Source organism: Chiloscyllium plagiosum, unplaced genomic scaffold (assembly GCF_037043375.1).
Source record: "Chiloscyllium plagiosum isolate Xiang-an unplaced genomic scaffold, Cpla_swu_hap1 HiC_scaffold_11, whole genome shotgun sequence".
In the NCBI taxonomy this organism is placed as follows: domain Eukaryota; kingdom Metazoa; phylum Chordata; class Chondrichthyes; order Orectolobiformes; family Hemiscylliidae; genus Chiloscyllium; species Chiloscyllium plagiosum.
The window spans coordinates 58638149-58661588 of NW_028270149.1; the positions used below are offsets into that span (position 1 = coordinate 58638149).

The following is a 23440-nucleotide window of genomic DNA, read 5'->3' on the forward strand; positions in this document are numbered from 1 at the left end:
TGAGGTAGTTATAGACTGACTAATTCTGAAATTATTCTTCCTGATTGTATTCTGAGCGTAGTATTTTGGTTTGGCCATGTTGTATGCAAGTTGGAATTAAGAAGAGATCTTTGTATAGGTAAACAAAAAATTGAAGCCTTTTGTGTTTGACATTTGATATTTGCCATTATTTTGATTGCAACCTCAGTGTAATAATTGGTTTAGGTGTTGTCATATGGCAAACAAAATTAGCCTATTCATTTGATTTTCTTAGAGCAAGAGAGGAAAAAATGAAAGGTAGATACTAATTAACTTAATTCCAAGTGACATTCAGAAATGAGTCTTGACAAAATCCTGGGACTCAGCTCAATACTTGTGCATAAGAGCTAGTTTGGCCTTGATAACAGTACAATGGTCATCTTAAAGACATACTCCAGAATTTGCTGTATCCAGAGCAAAACTATTTCAGTAGAGCTCCAACATTGGCATCTATCTGACAGTGTGGAAAGTTGCCCCGGTACGTCTAGCACACAGAAAGAAGGATCAATCCAATCCAACCAATTACTTGCCCATCAGTCTGCTCTTGATCATTAGTAAAGTAATGTAAGGTGTCTGCAACAGTGATATCCAGCAACATTTGTGCAGTACTAAACTGCACACTTGCTTGCGGTTTGGCTTCTGTCAAGGCCACTCTGCTCCTGATATTGGTTCAAACATGGATAGAAGATCTCAATTTTAGAGGTGAGGTGAGAGTGACTGGCATTGACATCACAGTTGCACTTGAACAAGTGTAGCATCAAGAAGCCCTACCAATATTACAAACAATGAAAGGTTTCCATTGGTTGGAGTCACACTTAGTGCACAGTCAGATGATTATGGTTGTAAAAGGTCAGTTATCTCAGTTCTTGGGCATCTCTGCTGGAGTTCTTCAGACCTGTATCCTAAGCCCAACTATTTTCAGTCACTTTATCAATGATCTTTTCTTCATAAGGCCAGAAGTGAGTAATGTTCACTGTATAATATTCTTCTTCATGCCTAACTCTTCCAATATTGAAGTAGTCTGTGTCTAAATGCAGCAGATCATATCCAGGTTTGGGTTGCTAAGTGTCCTTCATGCCACACAACTGTCAAAAAATTGCCATGTCCGACGAGAGCAAATCTAGCCACTGCACCTTGTAATCATTGAATCCCCTTCTGTTGACATTCTGGGGGTTGCCATTGAAATTTAACCAGATTAGCCGTATAAATCCTGTGGCGACAAAAGCATGTCAGAGGTTAGAAATCCTGCAGTGAGTAATTCACTTTCTGACTTGCCAAAGCTTGTCCACCATCTACAAGACATGAGTCAGGTATGTGATGGAATACTATCCGTTTGCCTGCACGAGAGCAGCTCCAACAACACTCAAGATTGACACTATGCAGGACAAAGCAGGCTGCTTGACTGGCATCCACTGTCACCTCATACAACAGAACACTATTTACAAGATGCACTATAGAAATTTACAAAGGTTCCTTCCAACCTGTGACCATTACCAACTAGAATGTAAGGGGAAAGAGCTACATCGAAACATTAGCTGCAAGTTCTCCTCCAAGCCACTCACCATTCGAACTTGGAAATCTATCACTTTTCCTTCAGTTTCACTGGGTCATAATCCTGGAACTCCCTCTGCAATGGCATTGTGGGTGTGTCTCCACAAAAGGAACTGCAGAGATTCAAGAAGACAGCTCACGACCACCACCTTCTTGAGGCCAAATTGGGACAGGCAATAAATGTAGGCCCAGCCAGTGATGTCCACATGTTCTAAATGAATCTTAAAAATATTGCTGATCCAGCAAAGCTCTTTCACTGCAATCCTACTGTCATCTACCAATGTGGAAGAATACTCAAATGTGTGCTACCCACAATCAGAAAACATATAGCCCTGCCATTTATTGAACAACATTAGTTCACACAACCATTGGTAAAGTGATATGATTTGTCCAGTCAAATACCTATCCATAAATAACCAGTTCACCAATGGTTATTTTGGGTTCTGTCAGAGCCCTTTTTGGCTCTGGATTTCATCACAGCAACTTTGATCCAGATGTGGATGCAAAAGCTGCATGCTGAAGGAGAAGTGTAAGTAGCCACAGTCAACACCAAAGCAGAATTTCACAAAATGTCGCAGAAAGGATGCTTAGTAAACTGAATTCAATGGGAATGAAAAGCAAAACTGGAATGGCTGGAGACCGCAGATGGTTGTGATGTTGAAGTCGTTCGTAATGGCACATGGACTGTGCAGATGATTCTGTTTGTGAGTTCAGCAATAAGGTTGATTTCTTCATGACTCAATTTCACTCATAACTCGTATGATAATTAAACAACCCACATCAGCAGGATCTAAATAAGGTGCATGTGGACTGACAAGTAGCATTTAAATTGACACAATAAATGTTCCAATTAATGGCCACTATGAATAAGAATAAGCTAAATCATCAGTGTCCTTCAGATACCTTCAGTGTTAACACCATTACTTAAGTCTCTGGACATAAACCTTGCTTACAATTGAAAAGCATCTTCATTTTGTTCCTTCTAAAATGCCTTTCTGTTTAATTTCAGTGGCAATAGTTGCAGAAACTGTGGGAATAAAGGAAATCCTGGAGAAGCATGGAATTAATGTACAAACTGTAGCAGATGTTTTTCCAATCAGGGTGCAGCCAGCTCGTATTCTTTCTCGTATCTATACAAGACTTGGTAAGAAAATCTTTTCTTATTTAGTTACATTGTATGTGGGAATACTGGAATTGTTACATCTCAGTCCATTAAACTCCAGTCATTTGCTGGATATTCAAGGAATTGTATGTAGCAGGAATGAAGGTAACTTAATATAAATATAGTACTTGTCTTTTATTCTCAGAGTTAGGACCAAAATGACAGGAACAAAAGACCATCAGACCCATCCAGCCAGACCTTTGTGCCCTGCAATGTAGTAGCCAATTTAATAAACTGCAATGTTAATGCAAACTCCCACCACCCAGCTAACAAGTCAGGGCTATGGGAAGAAGACTGACTCTGCTGTGCACAGCCTTTAATTAACTTTTGCTACTTGGCAAATGCCTTGTAACATTGCTGGCCAAACAGAGGCGGTGGCCACTGCACATATTGCAGCAAGGCCTGTAGGAAAGCATACTGACCGTGGAGCCAGGACAACAGGTAAAGCTAGGGATTTTGCTAGGTCATCATGCTCCAACATCTTTAAAGCATATATATTCTTGAAACTGGGTGCAACATTCTAGGTTTTAGGATGAGTGGCTTGGTCTTTAAAACATGACTGACACACAGGTCTAACCTTATTGACAGGTTACAATAAGAGAATGAATCTGAGTGGTCGGCCTTACCGCCATATGGGTGTTCTTGGCACATCAAAATTGTATTTTATCAGAGATGAAATCTTTTCTTTCACTCCTCAGGTAAGTGCAGATTCACCTCATTTTTGAAATTTCATTTCAGATGTGAGTTTCTTCTAATGAATGAAATTCCTCCTTTTAGGTATAAAATACATAGTCCAGATTTCCCTGGCTCTTCCCTGATAGCATGAGATTACAAATTTAATTAAAACATAGGGACATGAATTCCTATTCATGCATCCCTCAATATCTTAGGTTAAATAAAATTAGAAATTTCCAATTTAAAATAACAATTGGTCCAATATCAACTACTATTTGTGTCAGAGACTTCCAAAATTCTACCACCCTGTAAGTGTAGAAGTGTTTCTGAACTTCATTTCTGAAAGGCCTGGCTCTAAGTTCTAGGCTTATATTTCCTAGACCACTTTTATTTCCATTGCTTGGCAAATCAATAATCTCTGTCCTTTTTTTTCCCCACCTTAACACCAAGTTTAACTAGGGCTTTGAATAATTGTTGCATGATTTCAAATTCCTCATGCTGCCATCCCTTAAATATGAAGTCCAACATTTAATTTGCCTTTTTAATTTTTTTTAACTTGTCCATGGCATTTCTGTCTTACATAGACCTCGAAGAATCTTTTCTTCTTCATTCTTTCGAGCTGTTTAATGTTTAAAATATGCCTTATTCTACCTATCTTTGGGTCCATATTGCATGACATCACATCTACTTACATTGAAATATGTTTTGGCCATTCACTTATATTAATATCCCTTTGTAGTTTTATGCTTCAGTTTTGCACTGCTTATAATATTGCCTATCTTTGTGTCATTGACAAATTTGGATATATTTCTTTCTAATCCATTGATAATGTATTTAAATATGATGCATATATGAATACTAAACACATCCTCATGGGTACTCTGGTCATAGTCTGCCCTTTATCCCTTCATTCTGTTTCCTGTAGGGTAGTCGGTTTCCTGAACAGGAATTTGTCCTTGATTCTGTGAACTTAAAGTTGAGCTAATAAACTCTTGCAAGAGTCTTCATTGAATTAGTCCTGGTAATCATATATGTAATACCTACAGATTTTTGCCTTTCCACTTAGTTAGCAAATACTCTGTCACCTTCCTTTGGCATGATTATTTCTATACAAATCCTCAAGTTAGCAAACGTGTTTCAAGATGTTCAGTCACTTTATCCTTAACTGTAGACTTTAGTACAGTTAGAAACAAATCTTCCTAACAGGTCTATAATAACCTTGTTTTTTTCTCTTATTTGTCTTTAAATAACTAAGTGACACTTCAAGTTTCTAGTTTGTAAATCTTTATAGGTTTGCCATTTAAAAGCATGTACTGACAAAGATGTGCAAGATTGTGATCAGTGTTATGACCATTCCTCAGGCAAGCTTCCACTATTTGTTACAAGTTCAGATGGGATATTCCAAATCATTAAGTTCCCTGATGAGGAATGAATCAGCTCCCCTTCTTTCTTTGTCTGATCCTTGGTTGGTTGCAGCAACATCTTTTAAAAAAGAATTCCCTTCCCTTATGGATACCTTTCCTCTTACAGAGTTTGTAGGTAAATCTTTGAACAGGGCTATTATACCTGTGCTTTTGCTGGAGAAAGACTAGGTGGCTGACTTTGACACTCCCAATTTCATATAGTCTGCTCAGAAAGTAGATCGCTCAGTGTTTTTAAACTAGGTAGGAATCATATGCACCATCCTATCTACAATGACTCTGTGATGTGGGTTCATGCAACATGTGCGAGCTACATCACGTGAATACTATGGTTACTGGAAAAAATGTAATTTTCTTCTGTACATCCAATCACTTTTTAAAATCATCTGTTTACAGTTTATTGATAAGCAGCAGTTCTACCTGGCCCATGATAATCGAATGGTTATTGAAATGCTTCGAACAGAATTGTCATACTTGTGTCGCTGCTGGAAAAATACTGGACGACCCACTGTGACTTTTCCAATTTCACAGAGCATGCTCAGTAAGTTGAGCACTTTGATTTCTATAATAGATTGAAAATAACTGTAAGCTACCTTTTTAAAAAAAAAACTCCCCAAACATTTAATCCTATTAGCATGAAGCTGTCATTTGTTTCCAAAGACATTGACAATACTATGATACCCATGCAAGTTTAGTGGTTTGTTCAACCAACCAGTGAATGTTGAGTAACTATAAACTGTGTACGGCATCCTAGCTGATCCTGAATTCATCAAAACCTGCCATTTAAAAGCATGTACTGACAAAGGTGTGCAAGATTGTGATCAGTGTTATGACCATTCCTCAGGCAAGCTTCCACTATTTATTACAGGTTCAGATGGGATATTCCAAATCATTAAGTTCCCTGATGAGGGATGAATCAGCTCCCCTTCTTTCTTTGTCTGATCCTTGGTTGGCTGCAGCAACACTTTTTTAAAAAGAATTCCCTTCCCTTATGGATACCTTTCTCCCAGGTTAATTGAAGTTGTTTTAAAAGGAGCCAGTTTAATCTCCTTTGACCAGTTTAAAGAGTCAAGTATTTGAGGCAATCCATGAAACAAGAGGTTTTGAGGGTGAATCTGATGAAGACAAACTGCAAGAAAATATATTGGTGGTCAAAGATGCAAGTCAGCCTATGAGTATTTCAGTTGCTGATTCATTCTATTGTGCCATTCTAGTGGCTGTACCTCAACAGTGCATGGAGTCGATTACCTTAACTGTTATTTGGAAATCCTGTACAAAACTAATAAAAATTGAGTCAAATAATATGAAAGCATATTATTTCTACTTTGCATTCAGGAATGATAATTTGTTGCCATCTTTTAAAAGGAGGGTTTCTTCTGTGTGAAATTACAGGACTGTAATTTCATCAGTGCTAATATCAAAGTAATGCAAATTCCTTCTTGTGTAAATCATATGTTAACAAGATATATGTTTTAAATGTTGAAAGACAACACCAAAGCTCAGTTGTAAGTGTTCCTTTAAGTATTCCTGAGGAAGTTAATGAAGTAACCATAAATCTGAAGTATGGGACCAGAATTGGAATGTTTATCTGTTCCAAGTTGTAGGTATGGTGACCAGGTTCAGCTTTTGTGGATAAAGTCTTAGAAAAGTGAGCTGACAAAGGTCTTGATTAGTAAAGAATATTCTTAAGATGTAATGAAGGTGAATTTGTGAATGATAAATTTTTGGGACATGTTTGAAAACTTAAACATTACAGTATTTTATACTGCTGTGGAAATTCCATTCAGCAATGGCTTGTGAAAAATAAATCATGCAGTAATTAATGTGATGTAGCACAAAATACTGGCAGAACAGCTGAACTGAGTAGGCCAGAGACTGCAAAATAAGATGATATTCTAGCACTGGTAAAGCAGTTCCTTCTCTGAAACTAGATCATTGTAGAAGTCCCCCCTATTTTTGAGAAGTGTTAATGGGTACAAATAGAATGCAAGTTGTACCTTATCTCTCTGATCTGAACAGAAAATGTCCAACCAGAGATGAGCTATAAGACCAAGGCTACATTTGTAGCTAAAAGTTTTGAGGGCTGGTTGGAGAAAGAGAGACATTAGGGTATACTCTCCTACAGCAGGGAAAGCAATTTAGAAGATCTGTTTAACCATTCTAATAACCTTTTCTTGCAAGCATAACTGCATAGATATCAAAACAGTTTTCCTTTAGGGTAATTGGTTGGACAGGTACTTTTATTTTGAACCCCAGATGAAGCAGCAGGAATAGAAAGGAAGCTCTGGAAATTGAAAATATGCAGATACTTTAAATCAACCTATTCAGATGTACTATGACATTCTTCTGGAGCTAGTGGGACTTGAACCCTGGCTTTCTGGCTCAAAGGCAGGGACACTACCACATTATGGGTTAAGTAATATTGTTTACGTCTGGTATCTTTCATTAAAGGCATTCTTTTAACATTGGGGTGTTCACAGCTGAAGAAAGACTCAGTGCTATAATGGAATTTGCACGTATGTAAATTCATCATTGATAAATTCCCCAATGTCTGTTAGAAATTTAGCCAGTGTTATTCATCCAGCCCCTATTCATTTCTCCATTATTTTGATCGTTATTGCTTTATTTCTCTCTACTCTATATCTTTTGTAGACTAAATAAATCTAGTTGCATACTTGTAAATTTTTTTTTTCTTTTGCTTAGGGCAAATTCATAATGGGTCACAATGGTGTCTTTTTAATTTTATGTTATCATATATATCACGTAAATTGCTGAACTCTTCTCTAAGTTTAGTGTACACCTCTCCTTTCCACCTGTATCCTTTATTAGGACTCCTAACCACTGAGAAGGTGGATTGTCTGTCATTTTAAGATTATTAGCCTGTTTTCTTCTAAACTCTTAAGTCTTCTATAGAATAAACTAGTTTTTAAATTTTATCTAAGTCTGACAATGCCACATGCATAAAAAGAGTCATCTCTCTAGTAAATTGTGTCAAACTGGTGAGCCTCCTGGTCTGAGATTTTGACACCTGATCTTGCTTCTAGTGGAAAGCAACATTGCCTAAGCCATGCTTTGCTTTTTTTTCTTGGTAAGGATGTAACCCGTGTCCACACATTCACTTCATCTTTAATTGATGTTAAGGTTCAGCTTTACAAAATATCTGTATGAAGTCAGACCCTGACATTTTGCATCTGGTTTCAGCCATTCTTCTCTGAAGTAACTCCAATTATAATATTCTGTCTGAAAAAAATCTCTTAATTTCCTATTTTCACCTTTAGGCAGCCATTCTCTGCCATCAGTGTGAATTTGCATCCAAGTCTATGAGTGAGACAGAAACCAACACACCTATACTTGTGGATAGATTTTTGTGAACTACTCAGTCATATATTTATTTACGAAACAACCTGTTCAGAACTATGGAGCAGGTAGGACTTTAACCCAGGTCTTGTGATTCAGAGGTAGGGACACTACTATGCGCCCCAAGAGCTATAACTGCTCAGTCCTTTTTATTAACCTATTTTTCTAAGTAACTTGTTCAGTGATGTTATTAGTTACCTCTGGAACATATGAGACTTGAATCTGGGTTGCCTGCCCCAAAAGTGTAGCTTGTAGCGCTGTGCCACAAGAGCCCTTTGCTCCTCTTTTATATCTAAGGTTGATTAATTCATTAAGCAATCATTTGCTTAACTACCTTCTATATTAACAGCCATTCACTAAGCCCCCTGCCTCTGGATCAGAAGGTCTGGTTTGAGTCCTATCTGCAAGAAGACATGTCATAATAAATCCATACAGGTTGATTTAAAAGCAAGGTCATTTTACTTGCATACTTGGTAATTTTGCTCTTTCCTGTGCCATTCTTTCCTGTGTTTTGTATATTGTTTGGCAATCATATTATCAGACCTCAGTACTCAGTTGTAGCTGAGTAATAATTGACTATTGAGAAAAGCAATGGAAATCTATCAGTTGGAAAATGAGATGGAGGTTTTGTTTTTGGCATTCAAATGTAAATTGTAACTCTTTTCATTTAAATTTTTTTTAAATGAAAATTTTAAATTACAGACGACAATGGGACCAGTATTGATCCGAATGTGCTATCCACATTGAAGAAACTGCAAGATGGATATTTTGGAGGAGCCAGGTAGGTGATCTGAGGAGCTATGTACAGCTGAACCAATGCACACTTCCTAGTAGACATTGAATAATTCTGTAGAACAGGGGCAATCACTTATTTTTTGTGCACACATCCAACAATAGAATAATCCTGTCTTGAATGATATTTTGGTTTTTCAAATACTGAAGGAAAACCTTAACATTACACCAAACATTGCATAGAAAACGTGGATATTGATGCAAATTGGGCTTTTTAACACTCACGCATAATGTTTAAGATAGGTTTTTCAATATACTTCACTTCCCCATATTTATGTGGTGTTTACTGTCAGCTGGGGGTGGGGGCAAGAGGTGGAAGGATGCTTGGGAATCAAATATATTTACTTATAATTTTGTCTCTCAATGGTCTTGCTTCTAGTTCAGACGCAGTTCCTTGTACATTGAATGTTATGTCTGTCTAACTCAGAGGGGATTGTACATTCATGAACCTGGATTTCCTTTGACAGACTATTCAACAATGATATTTTCTTTCTGCCAAAAAAACCCTGCAATTTTTTTTGTCAATAAGTGCATTCTACTCTCCATTATTGCACTATTTTTGGTAAAATACTTAGTATTTGGCATTTGGATTTTTTTTGTTGCAGAACAGTAAGGATTAATCCCCTCTATTTTTGCTTCACAAATGAGCTTACTACCCTCCTTTGACTATTTACACCCACGTTTTCCGGAGGGGGTGTTGGATAGCTGTTAAGGATTTGAACTTTGGCTAATTTTCTCCTTCTTTGCATGGGGATGTGACTCTAATTGTGCCCCATTCCTACTCTAGCTGAATCAACCAACTGGAAACTGAATCCCTCCCTTACCAGCCATACCACTGGGGGAAGTCTGATTTTAAATATATTGAAGTCATAAAATGTTCTCACTTGGTGCTATATATATATATATATATATATATATATCTGATATATTCAACTATAGATGGCACAATCTATTCGATTACTTCTACAAACTTTAGCAATTAATGTACTGCCTCTGATGCCAACTGCAGGTTGTTTTAATTGATTGCATTATTAACTTTTATTTCCTTTGTGCCAGAAAAACTACAATTTTATTTGCATCAACAGGTGCATTCTATCCTCCATTATTATATTATTTCTGGCAAAACATTTAGTGATTGGAATTTATGTAGCTTTACTGTTTGTTATTTATGATTGGCCACAAAACTGTATGGATTAATCCCCTCTCCATTCTTGCTGACCCTTAGAGCTTAATGTTTGAAATTAATAATCCTCTGCAGAATTTAATACAAATGTTGCTTTTTCTTCCATTGGTAAGAAAAGTGATTTGGTCTAATTCATTCAGTTCATTATTTAGGTTGTTGCTCAGGAACTGGCATATATCATTTCTTCACTCTTTCCAAAATTATAATGCAGCCTGAATTAATCCCCTCCTCTGTAACTTTCTGGGGCCTTTGTTGCAGCAAGTAAATCTTATTTGGCACATACTTCTCAATGAATTATTGTTTTTGTGTTGATAGCGTGTCCCATTATTGCATTGCTGATAGTGCATAAAGCAAATATTCTGCCTCTTCAATTTTCCAAGCCAATTCTAGTAGAACACTAGAAGCACAGACCAAAAACTGGAACAGTTTATAAATTTCCAACTACTCAATTGCATGACTGTTACCCCAAACCTTGTAGTTGAGCAGTTTGAACAGAAAGGAGTCCTCACTTATTTTTTTTTTATTTTCAGAGTTCAAACAGGCAAGTTGTCAGCATTACTGGTAACTTCATGCTGCACACATCTCAGTTTTATGGATTTAGGACCTGATGGTAAGAGTGTTGGTGACTGGCTTGTTTCGCACGATATAGTAGAACCACTGGATCAACTGCATGAATTTCAGCTTTTAGAGTTTGGTAAGGATGAGGATCTACACAATTGCTATTTATTTAATAATGCAGTTTTGATAATGTGCTGACATTAGTTTCTCAATAATTAGATGTTTGTTCACTTTTCTAGAGTGGATGTATTTTCAGCCACAGTGCTGAATAGTACTCAGACATTTAATCGGTATTCTGAAAGGAAAAGCACTCTAATTCAAATATGTATACTTTTACTTTTAAGTTATATAGTTAAATATGATGTTAGAACTAGAGAGGTGCAATGTCTCCTTTTTTAGTTACAGTTTCTGCTGATCACAACAAATTGTAAATTTAACCATGTTGGTGACATGCAAATTATGTGAGCATCAGCTATGTCAGGGTCAGATATTACAAACAATTCAGCCAAGTTTCTTTGGTGAAATACAAATAACAGACTTATTGCCAAAAATATCAAATAAGGATGCAAAGATTACTGAAGAACAATTTGAATTATGCAAGTGTGTGTATATAAAATAATACCTACATATATAGTATATATACCTTTTTTGAAAAAGTTTATCGTGCACACTGAGAAGAACAAAAATGAAAATTTTGCATGTTAGCTTAAAGGCACTATAGTCAATTAACAGTTAAAATCATTTTAAAAAAGGGTAGGTCACAGATTGTTGCAACTGGTGTTTGGGTTTTGAAGTAATTCTATATGCAGAAACTGTTGGCACTGAGTGTCTTCATGGGACAATTTATCTGTCTGAGTTTTCTTTGCTTTAATCAGTGGAGTGAATTCCATGAATTCTCCACGAGTAGGAGAAAATTACTTCTAGCCAAGTTTTAACTCTTTTTGCAGAGATGAGTTGCAAAGAGAGAGGGAGCAATGAGCTGTTGCTCTTCAGACATTTGCTTCTCACCTTGTTCAAAAATATTGTAGACTTATTTGATCCACAAACTGGGCCATGTGACCTTTCTCCAAAGATTTTTCCAGATTACATGACTTCATCTGAGTTAGCTGATTGGGAAACGGAAATAATTAGCATCCTACTACATGCAGTAGTTGCCTGTCTGAAGAAGTATACTATTTAATTCAGCTCTGTTCATTTTTCTTTCATTAATGTTTTCAACTTTACAGAAAAATATAGGGGGGAGAATTCAAGAAAATTGCCATTTTGTATTTGAGGGTGAACTTGTGGATGATAAACAATTTAAAGGAAGGCATTTTTGCATTCATCAAGTGATTATTGGAATTGTTTTCTTTTTCCTATTTTTCAAACTTTGTCTGCATTTCTTCAAAACACGATGGCTACAGGTGGGACTGAATTTGAGAGCTGTTAACATTCCTCACATTTTGCCTGAATACCTATTTTCTATCCAGTAATATAGACAAGAATGTTTTCAGACAGTATTTTCAATCCAGCATGAGTCTACCAAATGATCTGTCTGACACCCTCCAATAGCTTGCTTATTCTTCATTCTATCTTCTTCAGTCAATTGATGCCATTTGCGCACCCTCCCAATACTATCTCTGCATCACACTCTGATGCTGTTTTTGGCCAACATAGTAAGGATTTCTGATTTGCTGGAAACTAGAAACACAACCTTTTTTCCTTTTCCTTCTGATCCCAAGAATGCTTGGATAGTTGTATTCTCCAATTTGAGTTATTTCTAATCTGTCTGGTTGAGATTTGTGATGGATATTACAAATACAATTTTGGACAACTATTTTTAAAATTAATGAAGTCTGCAATTTGATGAAAATCACCATTTTAACATGGTTTGAATTTATCTAAACATAATTGTAGCAGGGAAGCATTGAGGTCAGCAATAATAGTAACTACTTATGCTTGAAATGATGTTTACAAAAATATCCAGTTTTGCAGTGATATTTGTATGCTAAACAGAAACTTTGGAGAAGGTGATTTAAACCCGCAAAACAAGTAGGTTTTGTTTGAGAGGGAGATTGACAGAAAGCCAACTTGCCAAGTTGACCAATTTATTTGCAAGGTTAGGTTGGATGTTAAGCATTTTTATGTAGGCAGAGTTCTGTAAATTTTATGGGTTTTCTATTTTTAACCGTGTACGCTGACTTAAACAAGATAAGAAAGGCTGAATCCATCAAATAGGTCCACTTACAACACTGCTAATGGGGCAGGAGGTAAAAGGAGCATTTCTTCCATGCCTACCAGGCTTGTCTGTAAGTGTCCTGCCTCATGATAATCTCTCCGTTTGTACTTTGTTTCTCTTCTCCCATTCCACTCCGAAACCTCTGATCATCGATGAACTGGACAGTGGAGTCGCAGATAGATAGGATAGTGAAGAAGGCATTTGGTGTGCTTTTCTTTATTAGTCAGAGTATTGAGTACAGGAATTGGGAGGTCATGTTGCAGCTGTACAGGACATTAGTTAGGCCACTGTTGGAATATTATGTGCAATTCTGGTCTCCTTCCTATCAGAAAGATATTGTGAAACTTGAAAGGTTTCAGAAAAGATTTACACGAATGTTGCCAGGGTTGGAGCATTTGAGCTCTAGGGAGAGGTTGAATAGGCTGGGGCTGTTTTCCCTGGAGTGTTGAAGGCTGAGGGGTGACCTTACAGAGGTTTATAAAATCATGAGGGGCAAGGATAGCATAAATAGACAAAATATTTTTACCTGGGGATTCCAGAACTAGAGGGCATAGATTTAGGATGAGAGCGGAAAGCTATAAAAGAGACCTCGGGGCAACTTTTTTATGCAGAGGATGGTACGTATATGGAATGAGCTGCCAGAGGAAATGGTGGCGGCTAGTACAAGTGCAACATTTAAAAGTCATTTGGATGGGTATATGAATAGGAAGGGTTTGGAGGGATATGGGTCAGGTGCTGGCAGGTGGGACTTGATTAGGTTGGGATATCTGGTAAGCATGGATGAGTTGGACTGAAGGGTCTGTACATCTCTATGACTCTATGATAACTCCCCCACCCCTGTAATGACAGACCTCTCTTGTACCAGTCTCCCTGTCATTAAACACTTCCCTCTTGTATCATCAACCCCATCCCCCTATTGCTGTTCACAATCTACTGTCTCTTTCTCCTCCGCTCCAGTTTCTCCCTTAGTATACATGTTCTTCAAATACTCAGGGATCACCTCTGACCCTCAAAACTATGCTATGTCTCTTCTCCCCTGTCCCAAATTCAGTTTTCAGGTTGAGAACCTGTTTGCTTTAAAAAAAAACATGCTTGTGATCTAGTTGAAGTTTGATGGTAGTATGTGCAATATTGAATCATCAAAGTTATGATCGGGCATGTTATAAAAGATGCAGCCACTGTTGCTGCCTTCTACGTTTAGAAATTATTTTGAACTGAATGTCAGCCATTCTATTTTAGAATGAAATGAATAACTTACCTTCTTTCATTTACTGTTGTTCCAAATGGAATTGATATCTATTCAGTAGGTTGTGAAAATCCTCACCATCACACATTAAGGGATTCTGGATTTTATTGCAGATTGGACTCTGCATACTTGGGTTTGCTTTTTTTTGTCATTTTAAGATGGCATGACGTTTATTGCTCCGACTTTTGGCTGTGCTTTTAAGGAAGAATGTATGTGATGGAGAAACTCACTTTGCTTCCTGTTATAGCAGAAGTTAATGTACAAACTGAATTTACTTGAGGTGCATGTGTATTCCATTCTGGCTTATTTAAGCTTGTGCTAGGCGATTTATGATATTATGCTTTTTAATTTAAAAATTAAAAAATTTAAAAGGGAAATATTCTAAATGTTTTACTGTTGAGATCTTGATTGCTCTATTTTCCTTCACTGGAACTGGTTGAAGATGCTTGAAATATTGCTACTTCTGGCTTCTCAAAACATTGAAGAGCATGTTGACATTTTACTGTGTGTGATGTTTACAGCTGTCTTCTGCCAATTGTACGACATATTATCCCTCATTCTCTAGCAGAAATGAGTATAGATGTAGATAATTCGTATTAAGATTCTGAATTTGGAATTAATATGATATTGACATTTCAAACGAGAAAGGGCTGTTATTCTTAAAGGCTAGGTTTTGATATTTTGAGTACTCTGAACAGATGACCCTTCAGGTATCAGGATCAAAATTGTCAACATTATCCTTTTTCTTGAGAGAACCAAGCCTGAAATCTTTGTGATTTCCTCATTTTGACATCTCATCCAATTTTTCATCTTCCACAAATACAAATTCTACTAAATCTGAACTTAATGTGTTTTTGTCCATGCATTGATTGAGGTTGTGGAGAGGCAAACAGAGATGTCTTCATGTGATATACTTTGCAGCAGCTATCAATCTAGAGTGTTCAAAATATATATTTACTTTTGAAAACTTATTCAAATCGAGTGCTCTTCTCAGCTCTCCTGAGGACTGACTATGTAATTCACATCACGAAGCACAGACATTTAGCAGAAACCTTACCCAAAAAAAGAAAACGATTCATTTGTGACCATTGACAGGTTATTACTGGGGCAACCATCACAGATAAGATGTTTCTGGCCCTCATTTTATGTGCACACATATGTTTTCTTTGCACAGAAAGAGAGAATGGAAAATAATCTCTTCACTGTCATAATTTCAGGTGTTCTTTATCCAATAAATGTGTCTCCTATAGGAGAGCTATATTTTCTTCCCTTTGATTGGTGAATTACTCCCCGTCACATTCCAGGTGCACCATTCAATCAACCGATTACCCATGATAATCGGGCAAGTCTGAGACCCCCCGGGAGAAGAAACCCTATCCAAAACATCCCGAGCATAGAGCATATAAAATTCACAAAAATAAAGGCTCTTTAATACACTCAGATCAATATAATAAAAAACTATTTCTAAATAAAAAAATATAAAGCTCATTTAAACGGAGATTTTCCCCTTTGTTCCCAGGCGGCATCACTTCCTTTCCAAAAGCCCATCATAACCTCTCCCAACCAGTGCCCCATCCTTGACCCAGGCACCCCAAGATAGGATAAAGAAAATTCAAATATACCACTGAGCTAGAATTAACAATGAGTACCCTACCCCCCACCCACACCAACACCTGGATATATTTGGTAATGTTAATACCATGTATGAACATATATGACTATAAAATTACAGTCTCAGCAAATAATAATTAAATATAGTAAAACAAAATAACAGGGGAAAACAACCCCGCTCCTAAGGACAGAGATAAAATAGGATAAGGTAACCACCTTCTCTCCCCCCCTCCCCCCCCCCCCCCCCATCTACATTAACTAGACCCCCTGGCCTATATATATTAAAAACGTGGGGGGAAGAAAATCGCTAAGTGAAGAACAAATAAATAAACCCCTCTTCCCACCCTCCGGAGATAATATTAAACAGTAATGAAAGGGAAAAAAAAGGGGGGTAAACCGGGGTGGAGGGAGGGCAAAACAACATCAATTAACTCTTACAATTTATCTAAGAGAGTCCAAAAGTTCCTTGGCCTTCTCCGGTGAACCGAAGTTATACACCGACCCTTCATGGCTGAAGCGTAGCATAGCTGGGTAGCGCAAGGAGTACTGAATGTTTAAGTCCCTTAAACGCTTCTTCGCTTCGTCAAACGCCTTCCTCTTTCGGACCAAAGCTGGGGAAAAGTCCTGAAATAACATAATCTTGGATCCTTTATAAATCCTGGCTTGGGGATCTTTCCCAAGATTTCTGGAAGCTTCCAAGAACATCTGCCTCTCCTTGTAGCTCTGCAGCCGGAACAGGACCGGGCGGGGGTGCTGGTTCGAACCAGGCCCGTGCACTGCAACCCGGTAGGCCCATTCCACCCTTACCTGGCCTGATCGAGCCTCCAGATTTAAAAGCTGTGGAAGCCACTGCGCGAGAAACGCTGTAAACTGGCCTCCTTCTTCCCGTTCGGGAAGGCCCAGCAAACGAATATTTTTCGACGACTTCGATTCTTGAGGTCGTCAGTGAGATTCTCTAAGGTCAGGACGTGCTGTTCGAGAGTCCGGACCCAATCCACGGCCGATTCTGCTATGGTCTCAGAGGTCGCGGCTTTTAGCTCCGCCCCTCTGACACGGCGCTCGATTTCTTCGATGTCTCGGCCGTGCTTTTGTAGCGCGGTCGAGAGTGAATTCCATCGGCTTCGGGACTCTTCAATGAAGGCGTCGATCTTCGCATCGAGTTTAGAGATTATTTCTGTGAGGCTCACCACTGTAGGTAAGTCCCCTGGGGCGGCTGCGGACGCCTCTGCTGCAGTGGGGGAGGGGCTCCTGCCCGCTGAGAACTGCAGGCTCCTTTCCCCCTAGTCATTTTTACAGGAGACTAGACTGTTTAAATTTAGTACTGAGAACTAATTACATTAAGTAAAAACTATTTTAAATGATTTGGTGAGTGTGGTGGAGGCGTGTGGCCCACTTTGCCCAAGTCTTGGGAGGAGCACTGTAGACTCAGACTTGCTGAGTCGCCACCATCTTAGATTCCCCCCCAGGAAGTATCTTGAACATAAAGACTTTAACTCAGGCCACAGCAAAACCCCAAAACAAAGCCAAGCCTTGGACAAGTGGTTAAAATTTTCTTCTGGATCCCTACCGGTGTGCGGACTCAAGACAGCAGAAGAATTTCAGAAACCTAAGTGGTTTAAGAGAACTCATAGGCCGGTATCCAGGAGAATGAACACCTGGAAATTCCACCTACGTCTGGTTTGGAACAATTAAATTGCTAAGCAACATGCAAGTCAGAATCAATCAAAATAAATGTCTGGTTAAATGGTCACCTGGTTCTGATGCGCGTTGATACTGGCGCAGCCATTTGAGTGATCGCAGAACCAATCTTTAACGAAATTCGCTCTAAACTCCAACCCTTAAGTTTGTGCAAGACTTCTGCTAGACTGAGAACCTATACTGGGGATCTTTGACAGATTAAGGATACAACTTTGATTCTGATCTGTTATGTGAAGCAGCTGGTTCAGTTACCACTGATTGTGGTAAAAGGCTCAGCCCAAGCTTGATGGGGCGAAATTGAGTTGAGAAAGGTTCACTCAGGTTGGCGCAACATTTTTTGATTAGAAAATGGCTGCCTATGTGAAGTCCTAATTATATACCCAAAGTTTTTTATTTGCAATGTCTCTGCACTATCAAAGAAGCCAAGGCCAGTTTACATACTGACCAGGAAGCAACTACTTAAATCTGTGAGGCCTGCCCAGTGCCATTTGCTTTACAGGCAAAAGTAGAGGCAGAAATCAGAAGGGTGAAAAATGAATGGATCATCAAACAAGTCCAGGTTGCAGAATGGGTAGCACCAGTCATACGGATTGTGAAGCCGGATGGGTCCGTTTGCCTTTATGGAGATTTTAAACACATGGTAAACTGCTTTTCACAGCTGGCTAAATACACCATCCTCACAAAAAGGATTTCTATGCAGAGCTGGTCATGAGTCATGTGTACTTGCAATTGCAATGAGATGAGTATTCCCAGAAGTATGCTACAGATAATACCCATAAGGGTTTGTACCAATATACGAGACTGTCATTTGGGGTATCGTCAGCCTGTGCAAAGTTTCAGCGGATGATGGAGAATATTTTACAAGATCTACCCCAGGTTGCCATTTATCTAGATGACTTGCTGATAACCGGGAAGCCCAACAAGGAGCACTTAGAGAACTGGACATAGGCTTTAGATGTTTTTCCCAGACTGGCGTACACCTTAAGAGGGAAAAATATTTGTTCCAGGCACCACAAATGACCTACTTTGGCTACAGAGTTGACAAAACCTGGTTACATCTGTTGGAAGATAAAGTGAGGGTGATCAAAAGTGTCCTGGCTCCCATGTCTGTACCAGATTTCAGGTCTTTCCTTGGGCTGGTGAATTATTATGGAAAGTTCATGCATAACTTGCCCTCCATTCTGGCACCTTTGCATCAACTCATAAACGAGGGTCAGCCTTGGAAATGGTTGCACAGCCAAGCAATAGTTTTCAACATCCCCTAAGGTGTTGACGAACTACGGTCTCAAGCGAGATCTGGTATTGACATGCAATGCCTTCCTATATGACATTGGGATAGTATTAGCTCATAGGTGGCCCCATGGAAAGGAATGCCCAATGGCGTATGCATCTAGGGCTTTCGCTAATGCAGAGCATAAGCTAGAGAAGGAAGATTTGGTGATCATATTTGGAGTTTGAGTGTTGCACCAATACCTTTTATGGAGGCAAACTTGTAATAATAATGGACCACAAACTCCTGCTAGGTCTGCTTAAAGAGGACAAGGCAGTGCTACCCAGAGTTTCAGGCTGAATTCAGCAGAAAAGGCCATCCAAATTTTGAAGACAGGCTTAAAGAAACAGCCTACAGCTTCACTAGATACCAAACTGTCCCGGTTCCCATTTGATTTTAGGACTACTCCTCATGTAACTATAGGGATAGCACCAGTAGAGTCGCTAAAGGGGAGAAGATTGCTTGCCCTGTTCAATTTGATCTTTCTGGACCCGGGAGAGGAACGCCAATGCTGGACACAAGACTACGCTAAGCAAGAGAAACAGTTTACTCCAGGGGTTGAAGTTTAGTGTAGGAACCACAGAATGGCCCTGCATGGGTAAGAGGTACAGGCATGTGAGGTCAGGTCCAGTGATGTATAAGGTTTGGGTAGGTGCAATGGTCTTGAACAAGCATGTGGACCACATGAAAGTTGCAAACGGGCAGGAGCAAAACATGCTCGGCTCCTCTGAACCATCAGAAAGGCTATCAGAACCTGTCTGTTCTTCCTCTTTGTCAAGCATTGAAGTGACCTTGGACACTGAGACACGGTGAATATCTCCACTTTAATGCCTTGCTGCCTGAAGAAGAGTGAATTTTTTGAGATACTTCTGTGCGCCACTTGCCATCCGTATTGAAGACTGTGTTGGAGAAACCTGAGGCAGTGCTAAAATGCCCCAGGAGGAGTAACAAGAACCAACCAATGTCCTCTGACTCAGGAGGAGGGATTTAGTGATTGTAATGAGGTCAGTCAGGTGGACCTCATTGAATATGAGTTCCCTGATTGGGGCTGTTAATCTGGTCCATTCCGGGAATCCTGGCTGACAAATATAAACAGGAGATTCAGAGTCTCTTCAATTTAGGGGACTGACTCTGTGCTGGCTGTGTTACAGTCAGTGTGTCACTGTTACTTTCTGCTTCTCTTTTTGGGGGTGGAAACCTGATCCCTGAACTGACTGAATTATTTAGCTGGTTTGTTAACTGGCATTCCTTTTAGTGAGGACTGATTTGTTAAACTCCTGATGCACATAATGTGTTTCAGGTGTAACTCAGTTCTCATTAGGGGAGTGTTGTTTCACTGGCTGGTTACAGCCTGTATGTTACTCTTTTCTCTCCTTTTTACTTTTGAGAAAAGGACAATGTTAATTTTATGGTAGGGCTTAGCCCTTGGACTGTAGTTTTCTTTGTTTTTTTGTATGTGTCTTCACTTTTTATTGGTGTTTTGGACTGAGCCCTGTGGAAGACATACATTTTACCAGAGGAGCTGTTCCTGTGAGGAGGCCTAGCCCTGGGACTGGACCTCTGAAGATTGAACACCAGTGTGTGTGCTGGGAGGTGAGCAGTTGCTGTATCCTGGAGTTTGGGTGAAGACCTTTCCTTCAGGAGTGGACCAAACCCCTGTGAGTTAACTGCACCTGTACTATGTACTGTTCCTGTGAGTGGGCCTGGCTCTCCAAGGCTGGACCAGGACTCCATTGAGACTGAACACCTGTGTGCTGTGGGGTGTGCATTTGCTGCCTCCAGGAGTGGACTCTGCCCTTGGTTGTGGACTGTTTTTAACAACGGACTCTGCAGTTTGGAGCGGCCTCTAATTCTGACATTGCATGTTGTATACTGGAGTGTACTCTTCCTGGAAATGGATTCCATATCTTGAAGACTGTATAGATTTGGACTGTGTACCAGAAAGGAGTTTTTTTTTTTGGGTAACTAACTGTATTGCGGTGTTTCCTGGGTCTATCACCCGCACTGTCTTGCGTGTCCCTGGGTCTGGCAGGCCTTGCTGTGAGCCGAGAGGCTCATGGGTCGTCCTGAAAGCTGTCACCCCGAGAGCCGGAGGGTGGGTAGGCCATCATGTGAATCTGAAAGTTGGTAGGCTGTCCCAAAAGCCAGAGGGTGGGTAGGCCACCCTGATGCCAGTCGCCCCGAGAGCCAGATGGTGGGTAGGCTGTTCTGAGCACTGTCGTCCCGATAAGGGGTAATTGGGACGGGCTGTCCTAGAGGTGGTCGAAAGGTATCAGAGCAGCCGAGAGCCAGAAGGCGCGTAGGGGTGGGCTGAGATCCGGAAGGCTTGTGGGCTACCCTGCACGCTGTCGTCCCAGGGAAGGGGACGGGCTGTCCGAGAGGTGGTCGAAAGGTGTGCCAGGATAGCCCACTGGTCGGAGGTGCAACGGGGTGGGTGAGAGCCCCATGGTGTATAGGGGCAGACCGAGACCCAGAAGGCGGGTAGCCGTCCTCAGCGCTGTCACCCTGGGCAGGTACCGGGGAGGGCTGCCCCAGAGGTGGTCGGAAGGTGCTGAGGGTGGTTAGTGAAGCCGGAAGGTGAGTAGGCTGTCCTGACCGCTGTCACCCCGGGCGGGTACTGGGGCGGGCTGTCCTAGAGGTGGTTGAAAGGTGTGTCAGGGCGGACCGAGAACTGGAAGGGGCATGAGGTGGACCGAGAACCGGAAGGTGGATAGGGGTGGGCTGCCTTAGAGCGGTCGAAAGGTGGGAGGGGTGAGGGCTTGCTGAGTCTGTATTATCTGCACTTTTGTATGTAACAGTACTGTCTAATGTACAACTGTCATTGCCGTTGTCTCTTTATATCTTTATGTGAAACTGGGATTTGAGGTTTGTCCTCATGTCCCTGTAAACTGTTTGAATGGTAGGGTTTGGGGCCTGGCTTTGCTCCTCTCCCTTGTAAAATTGCTGTCTCTTGTATGCAGTTGTAAATGTAACTGTTTGTTTGTTGTAAACTGTTTTTGTAATTTGTTTAATAAAATAAAAAAAACAGGTGACAAATATAAACAGGAGATTCAGAGTCTCCTCAATTTAGGGGACTGACTCTGTGCTGGCTGTGTTAGTCAGTGTGTCACTGTTACTTTCTGCTTCTCTTTTTGGGGGTGGAAACCTGATTCCTGAACTGGCTGAATTATTTAACCGGTTTGTTAACTGGCATTCCTTTTAGTGAGGACTGATTTGTTAAACTCCTGATGCACATAATGTGTTTCAGGTGTAACTCAGTTCTCATTAGGGGAGTGTTGTTTCACTGGCTGGTTACAGCCTGTGTTACTCTTTTCTCTTTGTCCTTTTCTCAAAAAGTAAAATGTTAATTTTGTGATAGGGCTTAGCGTCTATTAGATTAGATTACTTAGTGTGGAAACAGGCCCTTCGACCCAACAAGTCCACACCGCCCCGCCGAAGCGCAACCCACCCATACCCCTACATTTACCCCTTGCCTAACACTACGGGCAATTTAGCATGGTCAATTCACCTAACCTGAATTGAACCCGGGTCTCTGGCGCTGTGAGGCAGCAGTGCTAACCACTGTGCCACCGTGCCGCCCTTGGACTCTAGTTTCATTTGTTTTTTTGTATGTGTCTTCACTGTTTTTGGTGTTTGGACTGAGCCCTTGTGGAAGACATACATTTTACCAGAGGAGCTGTTCCTGTGGGGAGGCCTAGCCCTGGGACTGGGCCTCTGAAGCTTGAACACCTGTGTGTGTGTGTGTGTGTGTGTGTGTGCTGGGAGGTGAGTACTTGCTGAATCCTGGAGTTTGGGCGAAGACCTTGCCTTCAGGAGTGGATCAAACCCCTGTGAGTTAACTGCACCTGTACAATGAACTATGTTCCTGTGAGTGGGCTGGTTTTCCAAGGTTGGGCCAGGACTCTATGGAGACTGAACACCTGTGTGCTGTGGGGTGTACATTTGCTGCATTCAGGAGTGGACTTTGCCCTTGGTTGTGGACCCTGTTTTTTATCGGTGGACTCTGCAGTTTGAAGAGTCTATATATTTGGACTGTGTACCGGAAAGGACTCTTTTTTTCGGTAATTAATTGTATTGTGTTGTTTGTTGGGTCTATCACCTGCACTGTCTTGTGTGTCCCTGGGTCTGGCAGGTCTTACTGTGAGCTGGGAGGCTCACGGGTCATCCCGAAAGCTGTCACCCCGAGAGCCAGAGGGTGGGTAGGCCATCCTGTGAACCTGAAGGTTGGTAGGCTGTCCCGAAAGCCAGAGGGTGGGTAGGCTACCCTGATGCCATTCGTCCTGAGAGCCAGATGGTGGGTAGGCCGTTCTGAGCGCTGTCGTCCTGAGAATGGGTGATCGGGACGGGCTGTTCTAGAGGCGGTCGGAAGGTGTGTCAGAGCAGCCGAGAGCCAGAAGGCGCATAGGGGTGGGCTGCGATCCGGAAGGCTTGTGGGCTACCCTGCACGCTGTTGTCCCTGGGAAGGGGACGGGCTGTCGTAGAGGTGGCCGGAAGGTGTGTCAGGATAGCCCACTGGCCGGACGGCGCATCGTGATGGGTGAGAGCCCAATGGTGTATAGGGGCAGACCGAGAGCCAGAAGGCAGGTAGCCGTCCTCCGCGATGTCACTCCAGGTGGGTACTGGGGCAGGCTGTCCTAGAGGTGGTCGAAATGTGCTGAGGGTGGATAGTGAAGCCGGAAG

The 23440-nt window shown here is 40.7% G+C and overlaps 1 protein-coding gene across 10 annotated transcripts in view; it reads left to right on the forward strand.

Annotated features, from left to right (window-relative positions):
- phka1a (phosphorylase kinase, alpha 1a (muscle)) overlaps nucleotides 1–23440 on the forward strand; it is a 140087-nt gene that overhangs the window by 46301 nt on the left and 70346 nt on the right. For 9 of the 10 annotated variants that reach the window (XM_043704548.2, XM_043704547.2, XM_043704549.2 and 6 more), the window contains 5 exons: nucleotides 2579–2713; nucleotides 3320–3429; nucleotides 5224–5368; nucleotides 8887–8965; nucleotides 10690–10853. In XM_043704548.2, coding sequence (XP_043560483.2) covers nucleotides 2579–2713; nucleotides 3320–3429; nucleotides 5224–5368; nucleotides 8887–8965; nucleotides 10690–10853 — 633 coding nt within the window. The remainder of the gene's footprint in view (nucleotides 1–2578; nucleotides 2714–3319; nucleotides 3430–5223; nucleotides 5369–8886; nucleotides 8966–10689; nucleotides 10854–23440) is intronic. The other variant, XM_043704554.2, reaches the window with a different exon arrangement.